This window comes from Coenobita brevimanus, chromosome 17 (genome assembly GCF_032717465.1).
Source record: "Coenobita brevimanus isolate Jiangsu-jjx chromosome 17, ASM3271746v2, whole genome shotgun sequence".
In the NCBI taxonomy this organism is placed as follows: Eukaryota; Metazoa; Arthropoda; class Malacostraca; order Decapoda; family Coenobitidae; genus Coenobita; species Coenobita brevimanus.
In genome coordinates, this window is record NC_136970.1 from 1,835,001 (window position 1) to 1,845,843 (window position 10,843).

The window sequence follows — 10,843 nt, forward strand, 5'->3', positions numbered from 1 at the left end:
GGGGGTCACCTAGATCGCTATCCTAACCCGTTCCTTCCCCTTCATTATTCATTTTCTAGACGTGGTTATTCATTTTACATCGCTAGAGGAGGTTGTTATTCATCATTAAGGCCTTTGGTGATACAGGGGAGCATTATACATCCTTCACTATTCACTAAATCCTCTTCACTAAACCAGTATGTATAACGGTAATAAATAGGAGCTGCTCTATCGCGTTGTTTTTATGCTACGAGAGAGAGAGAGAGAGAGAGAGAGGAATTCAAGATCGGTTCGTTTCGAGAGGCCTGGATACATTGCGTTTAAAAGACTGTGGAGAGAGAGAGAGAGAGAGAGAACGCTAAGAATTTATCAAGTTTTCATTTCAAAGTAGAGCAAGAAATATGGCACAGGGAAAGATTTAGAGTTCTGCAAGACTGAAGTTCGATTCTATGTGTTGATGCTGAGAATGAGTGAAGCTTCGAATTCCAAGTAAGAATATGGCACAGTGGAAGAATGATGCTTTGATTCTGTGGCGGGAGAATTGGGTGTCATGTGGAGTTTGCTTTTGTTGTGAAATTGCAAACAACTCGGCTTTACAATCTAGGCTCTGATCTGTACCGGTGTGATCTGATTGGCTGTGACGTCAAAGGCTGGCTTCTGATTGGCTGTGACCTCATAGGCTGGCTTCTGATTGGCTGTGACCTCATAGGCTGGCTTCTGATTGGTTGTGACCTCATGGGCTGGCTTCTGATTGGCTGTGACGTCAAAGGCTGGCTTCTGATTGGCTGTGACGTCAAAGGCTGGCTTCTGATTGGCTGTGACCTCATGGGCTGGCTTCTGATTGGCTGTGACCTCATAGGCTGGCTCCTAAACGGCTGGGACGTCAATGGCTGGCTTCTGATTGGCTGTGACCTCAAAGGCTGGCTTCTGATTGGCTGGGACGTCAATGGCTGGCTTCTGATTGGCTGCGACCGTCCTTCAAAGAACCTCCTCTCGGTCTCACGAACAAGGTCAATGTCGAACACCTCTGCGTCGGGGTTGGCGGGGCGGGGATGGGCGCCCACGAAGTTCACGGCGATGTCGTTTTCATTTCGGATGGGGATTCGAACGTCGGGGTCGGAGGTGTGTCGTTCGCCTTCGTCCCCGCCGCGCACTACGGTTCCGTCGCGCTCCACACCTCGGACGACGGGCCTACCCAGCTTATCGGTCGGGGTTCCTGCGGCGTTGGGGTGCCTCTTGGAGTAGTGGGTGAAGGGGAGGCGGTGTGGGACGCTCAGGGGCATTGGGGAGAGGACAGCGTTGTTCTCGACCCACTTCAGGACCCAGCGACGCGAGCGAGACTGAGAGGCGTCCTGTGTGGGAGAGAGGATATGGGATAAGCCGAGGAGTTTATGAGTTTCTGTTCTGTATGTCATTGTATATGGGCAAGTATATGAGGTTTGACGCCTGTGCTACTTATATCAAACTTTTACTTAGAGAACAAGGAAGCTATAGGCGTTAAAAGAATATTTGTACAGTACGGGCTGGAAAGTGTGACAGTGAGAGGTGTGGTAGTGTGAGGATTGGAAGTGTAAGGTGTGGCATTATGAGTGGAAGTGAGGTGTGGCAGTGTGAAGTTTGGAAGCGTGAGTTGTGACAGTATTAAGTGTGGCAGTATTAGGTGAAGATAATGTGAGGTTTAGGTTGTGTACGGACTGTCAGTATGAGGTGTAGTAGTTGTGTGTGTGTGTGTGTGTGTGTGTGTGTGTGTGTGTGTGTGTGTGTGTGTGTGTGTGTGTGTTCTGCAATCCATTCATATTCAAAGCCGTACGGGAAACAGTTGAGGGCAGTCAGCATATACCAGCAAGCAAGAAGGACACTTACCTCTGCGAACGGTGACGAAAAATCCCCGATCGATATTTTAGGGCACTAGCAATGAAGGCCAGCTGTACATAGGTATTAGTTAGAATATAAGTTAGGTATTAGGTATAAGGGAGCCGTATATTAGAGGGAAATGAGGTTAAGATGATGATGATGATGATGATAGATTAGCACACACACAGAAGCAGGGAGCGAGACAACACAAATATATACAAGTGAAGGCAGTATTTTAAATGACATGGGAAGCTCCGTAACACCTCCTCTCTACCGATTTATTTAGCCTATAGCACCTTAATATTCTCTTCTATATTATTTCTGTCTTGATATTGACAGTTTACATCAGTAACATACAAGAGGATACTGAGATGTAATGTGCAAAATAAATCGCCAAGGAAGAGGTGTGACGGAATTTCCAGAGCCACATATTACACATTTTGCAACGTTTTCCCTTAGCACGACAAACGGTGCTGGAGAGGGGCGCCTTCACGTGGTGGCGCTGATATAACCGGGCGGCTCCACTGCCCGGTTATACAAAAACCCATTAATTCCCATTTAACCCCTGTAAGGAGGCTGGTGGACTGCAGGAGGAGGGCAGTTCCAGCCAGCAGTCCACTGGGTTCACGTTAAAAAAATCCCTGGGCCACAACAACAAGCACAAAGGTCGGCTGGAATAAAACACGTTAATAAAGTGTCCTGCGGGTTTATTAGCACGGAACAGCAGAAGCCAGTCACAGGAGCCAAGTGTTGCTATAATTAATGCCTTTTGCTATCATTATTGCTAGCTACACACAGACACTAGTAAAAATGATGCTAGTATGATGCTAATTCCTCACAGGAGCTAAGATGTTGGCCAATAATTGTTTCAGATTGTGGAGGCATAAGTTTGAAAGAATGCTAAGTTTCAATTGCACAGACACTGAGTTCAGTAATTGTTGCTAGTTTCAACCACACAAGCAGTAGTTACAGTCAGAGATGCTAGTGTCAACCACATCTAATGCTAGTTAGGAAGAGTTATGCTATTTTTATCTATTGCCAGTTAGGATTCATGGTGCTAGTTTGTCATTGATACACTAGCTGGATCAATTATGCTAAGTTTGATCACACAGGCACTAGTTTTAATAGTAAATGATGGTACCGTCAAGCATACAACACTAGCTATAAGTGCTGCTAGTTTCAATCACACAGACGCTAGATAGAGGCTATTATGCTAGCTTTAGACACGCACAAGCATAAACAAACAAGTCAGCAGGTTAGTTTATTCCTTTCGCTGCCATGGACGAGTGTGGCAATTTTACTTGCGACACATCCAGACTGTTATTCAAGTGAGGGAAATTCGGGCATGCTAAGAGGTGATCCAGATATTTTTCATTCTTTTAGCCACTAGAATATCCCTCAGAATTGAATCGTCTTGCGGTGACTTAAGTAAAATAATTTAATACGTCCACAGAAAGCGAAGGGATTAAGGGGAACAGGAAGACATGAGAGCAGTATTAGATGGGAGACAAAAATACAAGCCATTTTCTTCAGGCTCCTCAGACACCTACCGCCTCGTTCTCATTCTGCACCTCATTCTCAGCGGCATCAACCCCTTCCTCAGCCGGGGAGTTCGGAGCCACGTCTTCCACGAGAGGAGTGTCCTCGGCTTCGTCGGCACCGGGAAGGCGCCTCACGGTATGGACGTGCGTGAACCAGACCCCTCCGTTCCCGTTATCCTGCTTCGTCATCGTCGTGTTGGTCTCGTATCTGGTCCCGTTGATGACTGTAATTTCGTGCGTGGAGTTGTCATAGCCGTCAGGGAGGTCTGGGATGTTGGGGAAGTCTGGGAGCCGCGGGAAGATGGAGGAGAAGGAAGGGAAGGTGAACGGAAAGCCATCACTGTCCGGGTCTGTCTCTCCCACCGCAGTCGAGTCGCGATCCTCAGGGGCGTCGGATGCTGACCGGAAGACGCCTGGAATGACTGGAAAAAGGACGATAAATAAATAAATGCAAAAACAGTAACTGGAATGGGTGAATGGAAAACTGTGTACTGACCGGAAGACGCCTAGAATGACTGGAAAAAGGAGGAAAATAAATAAATCTATCTATCTATCTATCTCTAAATAAATAAATAAGAGCGACTTGGAGGCGTTTTGTCTGCGGACACCCTTTGCGGGATTGGGGCGTTGGGCTATAGATAGATAGATAGGTAGATAAAAAAACAATGAACTGAAATGGGTGAATGGCAAACTGAAATGGATGAATGGAAAACTGAAATGGGTGAATGGACAACTGAAATGGGTGAATGGAAAACTGAAATGGGTGAATGAAGAACTGAAATGGGTCAATGGAAAACTGAAATGGGTGAATGGACAACTGAAATGGATGAATGGAAAACTGATATGGGTCAATGGAAAACTATATGCCACACCAACAGTCTGTAAGGTGTGTGTGTGTGTGTGTCTTTTTTTTTCGTCCTTACACACGTCATGCCGGAAATCTCGCTTTATCCTTGTCTGTCCTGCGTGGCGAAGCTTGTCCCCAAGGCCGAGAGAGACAGAATCAGACATTGCAAGAATAAGGCAGTTATACACACGTTATAAGGAGGTCCGGCCTTGAGAGAGAGACAGAGACAGAGAGACAGAGACAGACAGACAGAGAGACAGACACAGACAGACAGACACACACACACACACACACACACACACACACACACACACACACACACACACACACACAGAGGAAGCAAGGACTGTGTTGGTTGCATAACAAACACACATTTCCCTCTTTTTTTGTTTATTTGACATGATTTCTGCTTCCGTTCCTGATTTCTTTGTTTCTACACACACACACACACACACACACACACACACACAGTCCTTTTTTTTCTCTCTCTCTCTCTCTCGCATTTCGTCACATCCAAGCTCTCAATCAGAAGACTAATGGCTCAAAAGTTTGTGTGTGTGTGTATGTGTGTGTGTGTGTGTGTGTGTGTGTGTGCGTGTGTGTGTGTGTGTGTGTGTGTGTGTGTGTGTGTGTGTGTGTGTGTGTGTGTGTACAGAACAATTGAGGTGGAGGTGAAATGTGAGTCAGTCTCTCACTTTCTCTCTCTCTCTCTCTCTAATAACTTACCTTCACATGGGTATAATAAATCAGTTAAATATGAAATAAATGAAAGAATTGTAGGAAAAACAAGTTAAAAAAAAAATGATTATCTCGTAGGTGCAGAGGAGGAGGAGGAGGAGGAGAAGTAGTAGCAGTGGTGGTAGTAGTAGTAGTAGTAGTAATAGTAGTGGTAGAAGAAGAAGAGGAACATGAAAAAGAAAGAAACAGTGTTAATCCAGTTTGCCCCTCACAGCATGCAGCGTTGTGCAATTGATTAAGGTGTTGCAAGGGGAGAAATTATCAACGTGTGTGACCCTCACCCGTGCAGCCTCATACGAAAAACACGCAGCGAGAGAGAGAGAGAGAGAGAGAGAGAGAGAGAGAGAGAGAGAGAGAGCGGTGAAACTGTTAAAGAAAAGATAAAACAGTACACAGCGGCAGTCACCCCTCACAGGAATCAGCGTTAGGGAAGAGAGTGCGAGAAAGAGTAAAGATTTGTCCTCTCCAAACCATCATGCCCAAACCGCCCTTCGAAAAATGTGACGTCATAGATGAGATAGATATATGGAGTGAATAATAATAATAATAATACGGTAATAATAATAATAATAATAATAATAAAAGTGTGTGCTCTCGAGAATCAATTATGTGCTCTGAGAAACTGTATATGCTGTAATAATAATAATAATAATAATAATAATAAAAGTGTGTGCTCTCGAGAATCAAATATGTGCTCTAAGAAACTGTATCTGCTCTAATAATAATAATAATAATAAATAATAATAATAAAATAAATATATGAGTAAATAAAACGCGTGTGCTCCCAAAATTTTGCCTAGTGAAAGAAAAGACGTGCGCTCCCAAAAACCATAGGCGCTCCCAAAAACCATGCGTGCTCCCAAAAACCATAGGCGCTCCCAAAAACCATAGGCGCTCCCAAAACCGTAGGTGCTTCCAAAACCATGCGTGCTCCCAAAAACCATAGGTGCTCCCAAAAACCATAGGCGCTCCCAAAAACCATGCATGCTCCCAAAAACCATAGGTGCTCCCAAAAACCATGCGTGCTTCCAAAACCATGCGTGCTCCCAAAAACCATAGGTGCTCCCAAAAACCATAGGTGCTCCCAAAACCATAGGTGCTCCCAAAACCATAGGCGCTCCCAAAAACCATAGGTGCTCCCAAAAACCATAGGTGCTCCCAAAAACCATAGGTGCTCCCAAAAACCATAGGCGCTCCCAAAACCATAGGTGCTCCCAAAAACCATAGGTGCTCCCAAAAACCATAGGTGCTCCCAAAAACCATAGGTGCTCCCAAAACCATAGGTGCTCCCAAAACCATAGGCGCTCCCAAAACCATAGGTGCTCCCAAAAACCATGCATAAAAATAAATAAAATCAAATAAAAATAAAAACCGCCCCTTACAGGATGCGGCGTCATGCAAGGGGGTACTCTGCGACCCCTTTTTCTTTTCTTTCTTTCTTTTTTTCTTTCTTTTTTCTCACCTCGTCTAAGGATCTCAAACAGGCTGCCACCACTCCCCCGGGGGGTTACCAGAATTACCCCTCCATCGCTGGGAATGGTGGTGGGGCGCCTGCCGGTGGACTTCGTGCCGCCCCCGGGGATAATCTCGGCATCGCTTTCCACTGCGGAGGTCGTAGGCGGAGGGATGGGAGATGAATAATGAGTCACGGGAAAAATCATCACTATCATCGTCATCCTTGTCATTATCATCATCGTCGTCGTCAGCACCTTTATCGTTATCATCATCGTCATCACCATTATCATCATCATCACTGTCATCATCACCATCTTCAAACACTCACTCCCCCCAAAGCACTGAATACCATCCTTCCTCCTCCTCCTCCTCCTCCTCATCATCATCATCATCATCATCATCACCACCACCATCACCCTAAGATCATTTCGTCTTCATTTCTCCTCCAGAGGTCGTAGGCAGGGGGAAAGAAGTTAAACATATGTAGCCAGAAACGGTCCAAATTCGTAAAGGACTGGGTTCGATTATCTAGATGTATATATGAGAAGGCAGGAAAGAGGGGTAAAATTACACACACACACACACACACAAACATTCATAGGCCTACATACACAAATTAAAAGACAAAAGCATACAAACACACACACACACACACAAATAATTTCCTCTATTATTATTGTTTTTCTCAAGGTTAATGTGTTGGAATTTTTATGCAGTGAGATATACAAGGAAATAAATTGCCTCTCTCTCTCTCTCTCTCTCTCTCTCTTTCTAATTAATATGTGTATATGTTTATCACCTTAATTCTCTCTCTCTCTCTCTCTCTCTCTCTCTCTCTCTCTCTAATTAATCTTTGTATCTTATATGTTTATCACCTTAGCTAATTCTCTCTCTCTCTCTAATTAATCTTTGTATCTTATATGTTTATCACCTTAGCTAATTCTCTCTCTCTCTCTCTCTAATTAATATGTGTATCTTATATGTTTATCACCTTAGCTAATTCTCTCTCTCTCTCTAATTAATCTTTGTATCTTATATGTTTATCACCTTAGCTAATTCTCTCTCTCTCTCTCTCTAAGTAATATGTGTATCTTATATGTTTATCACCTTAATTCTCTCTCTCTCTCTCTCTCTAATTAATATGTGTATCTTATATGTTTATCACCTTAATTCTCTCTCTCTCTCTCTCTCTCTCTAATTAATCTTTGTATCTTATATGTCTATCACCTTAATTCTCTCTCTCTGTCTCTCTCTCTCTCTCTCTCTCTCTCTCTAATTAATATGTGTATCTTATATGTTTATCACCTTAATTCTCTCTCTCTCTCTCTCTCTCTCTCTCTCTCTCTAATTAATGTGTATCTTATATGTTTATCACCTTAATTCTCTCTCTCTCTCTCTCTGATTAATATGTGTAACTTATATGTTTATCACTTTAATTCTCTCTCTCTCTCTCTCTCTCTCTAGCATATAGCCGGAGGGAAGGGTGGAGTGAGACTAGAATGGAGTAGAGAGAGAAAGAAAGAGAGAGGGGGTGGGGGAGGAAAGGAGAAGAATGAGGGAGGTAGGGAGTGTAGAACTGGAGAGAATGGAGGGAGGGAAGGAGGGAGGGAGAGAGAAGGGGGATGGAGGAATTCAAGGAAATGACAATATAGGACATAATGGAGGAGAGAGAGAGAGAGAGAGAGAGAGAGAGAGAGAGAGAGAGAGGAGAAAAATGAAGAGAGGATGAAAGGTGGAAGGGAGAAGGAGAGAGAGAACGCGAGGGAAGAGATAGGAAGGAGGGAGGAAATGAGGTATGAGGTGGAGGAAGGAGAAATGGAGAGAGAAGAGAGAGACAGATATGAAAATAGGGAGGAAGGAAACAGAGAGAGAGAGAGAGAGAGAGAGAGCGACCTTGTGTGTGTGCGTGGATGTGTGAAGGGGATTTTGATATACATGCATGTATGTGTGTGTGTGTGTGTGTGTGTGTGTGTACGTATCCGGTTGTTATTGTTTAGAACAGGACATTACAAGGGGAATTAGAGAGAGATAGAGATAGAGATAGAGAGAGAGAGAGAGAATTGGCTGCTTTTAATTTAACATCTCCGACCTATAGTACACTCACTTTAAATTGGCAAAGCACTTCTTCGTGACTAGCATCATATTTCAGGATTATTGTTACAACTCAGTGGACACAATACAGCGGCCCTACATCCCTTTTCACAGCACTTCTTCGTGACTAGCATCATGGTGTAGTGTTAATCTTGGGTATAATTTTGTAGTGAGAGAGAGCAGTTTTATGGAGTGTGTGGACGGATGTGTTAAATCCTTACATTCTCTCTCTCTCTCTCTCTCAGTCTATATCTTTTTGTATTTTTATCACCTTAATTTCTCTCTCTCTCTCTCTCAATCTATATCTTTTTGTATTTTTATCACCTTAATTTCTCTCTCTCTCTCTCTCTCTCTCTCTCTCTCTCTCTCTGGTGGGTCTAAGGATACGTTTTCCATTCAGCCTTGGGAAACACACGTAAGCATCAAATACCTAATAAAAATTCTTTCATAACTCCTTCACGAAATATCTCCCGTAAGTCGAAAAAAAAAAGGGCTGTAAAATCAATATACTAAAAAAAAAAGGAAAAAAAAAAAGAAAAGAAAAAAGAAAGACAATTTTACTGGACGCGTGATTTCTCTCCCTAATTAATTTTGACTTTGAGAAATAAATGAGGACTTAAAATCTCACCTTGCGGGGCAGCTAGGGCGGTTGCAGCCACTGTCAAAATAACCAACAGCTTCATGGTTGTCCTTCTGAGGGGGTTAAATTCACTGGGTTTCAGGTTTTCAAGGATGATTTGCACTGATTAAGCGTGTTACTGCGAGGTCCTCTTAGTCTGGTGGCACTCTCTCTTCTGAAGTCGACCCTGGGCCACCGCCCTTTATATAGGCAGGGGTTGGACGGGATTGCCAGGTGTTGCTAGAGAGTGTCATGTGTCCCCTCCTTTCCTTCCCCTCCCCTCCCCTCTCCCCCGCGGCGCTGAGGGAGGGGTTGAGGGGAAGGGAGGGGTTTTGAGAGGCGGGAGTGAGCGTCAGTTTCCGGTTGCGTATGTCTGTGACTAAATTAGGTACGTTTTTCTGAAAGGTATTCACGTGAGGAAGCCATATTTGTTTATTTCCATTTTCGGCCAGGCAAAAATGATACTCCTTTGGCTCTTTCTTTTTTTTTCGGCACAACTAGCAAGAGAACCAAATTGATGACGTCACGGGTAACACGAGAGCTCATTGGTTCTCGAAGACCGTGACGTCATCGCCCGTTTCGTCACTCATTCGCCGAAAGTCACGAATCACGAACATTGAGAGAGAGAGAGAGAGAGAAATATATATAGACTGACTTCACTGAGATAGATTGGCAGACAGAGAGAGAGAGAGAGAGAGAGATTGAGTTGACTGAGATATAGCTTGGCAGAGAGAGAGAGAGAGAGAGAGGAAGGGAGTTAAATATAGATTGAGTTGACTGAGACAGCTTGGCAGACAGACAGATAGATAGATAGAGAGAGAGAGAGAGAGAGTAAAATATAGATTGAGCTGACTGAGAAAGACAGCTTGGCAGACAGACAGATAGAGAGAGAGGGAGAGAGAGAGAGAGGAGTTTGATTGACGTGTGTTCTCCGCCCCCTTCCGTTCGAGTCACGTCTAAAGAAAATAAATTACAAAATGTGTTCTTACTCATTCAAAAAAGCATCCACCATGAACCAAAAAAAAAAAAAAAAATCAGAATTAATATGGAAATAGAGACTTACTGAAAAAATGCAGCGAAATTCAAAAGGTCAATATTTTCCATCATCTCAAAAATTCACGTGTTTTTGAATTTGGTTTATTTTGGTTTGGAATTCCTAGTAAGAGGATAATTGTGGAGAGATAGATAGATAGATAGATGGATAGATAGATAGAGAGAGAGAGAGGGAGGGGGATGAATGATGGCTGCATGTATACCCCTCCTTATCATATACTGAATAAAATCGTTTGATAGTAGTAGTTGTAGTAGTAGTAGTAGTAATGGAGTAGTAGTATTTAGCACCGTAGTAGTAGTATTTAGTAGTAGTAGTAGTAGTAGCAGCAACGGTAGTATTAGTAGTAACAGTGGTAGCAAAAGTTGAGAGTAGTGATGTGTTGGGTGGGTTTATAATGGTCCCTGTGCAATAAGCCGGCCAGTGGTAATATACAGCAAGGAGGCATCCCGTGGCTGAGGGTAGGCAGAGCGTATCACAAAGATTTATACATTATACGTGTGTGTATGAGTATTGACGGTCAGACGCTGTAATCCCGTATCAGTTGGCACCACGTGAAGTTCCCTGCATGTCACCCTGTCCACCGCCATCACTCTGCCTTCCTTCAAACCCACATCATTCTTTCACACATAGATAGATAAGTAGATACATAGCTATAGATATAGATG

The 10,843-nt window shown here is 43.6% G+C and overlaps 1 protein-coding gene across 1 annotated transcript; it reads right to left on the bottom strand.

Annotated features, from left to right (window-relative positions):
• Positions 1–572: 572 nt before the first annotated feature.
• Positions 573–9,271, bottom strand: LOC145391224 (uncharacterized). Its single transcript, XM_080265900.1, has 5 exons — positions 9,134–9,271; positions 6,422–6,562; positions 3,384–3,796; positions 892–1,331; positions 573–846 (listed from the first exon to the last, which is right to left on the bottom strand). Exons 1-5 carry the CDS (start codon positions 9,186–9,188, stop codon positions 573–575), a joined length of 1,323 nt encoding a protein of 440 aa, XP_080122026.1. The 5' UTR covers positions 9,189–9,271.
• Positions 9,272–10,843: the final 1,572 nt, after the last annotated feature.

Excerpts from the sequence above, each read along its gene's own strand:
- LOC145391224 (XM_080265900.1), bottom strand. The coding sequence starts at position 9,188 with ATGAAGCTGTTGGTTATTTTGACAGTGGCTGCAACCGCCCTAGCTGCC. Across the intron at positions 6,563-9,133 it reads CGCCCTAGCTGCCCCGCAAG|TGGAAAGCGATGCCGAGATT; the intron begins GTGAGATTTTAA and ends CGACCTCCGCAG. Across the intron at positions 3,797-6,421 it reads GTTTGAGATCCTTAGACGAG|TCATTCCAGGCGTCTTCCGG; the intron begins GTGAGAAAAAAG and ends TCCTTTTTCCAG.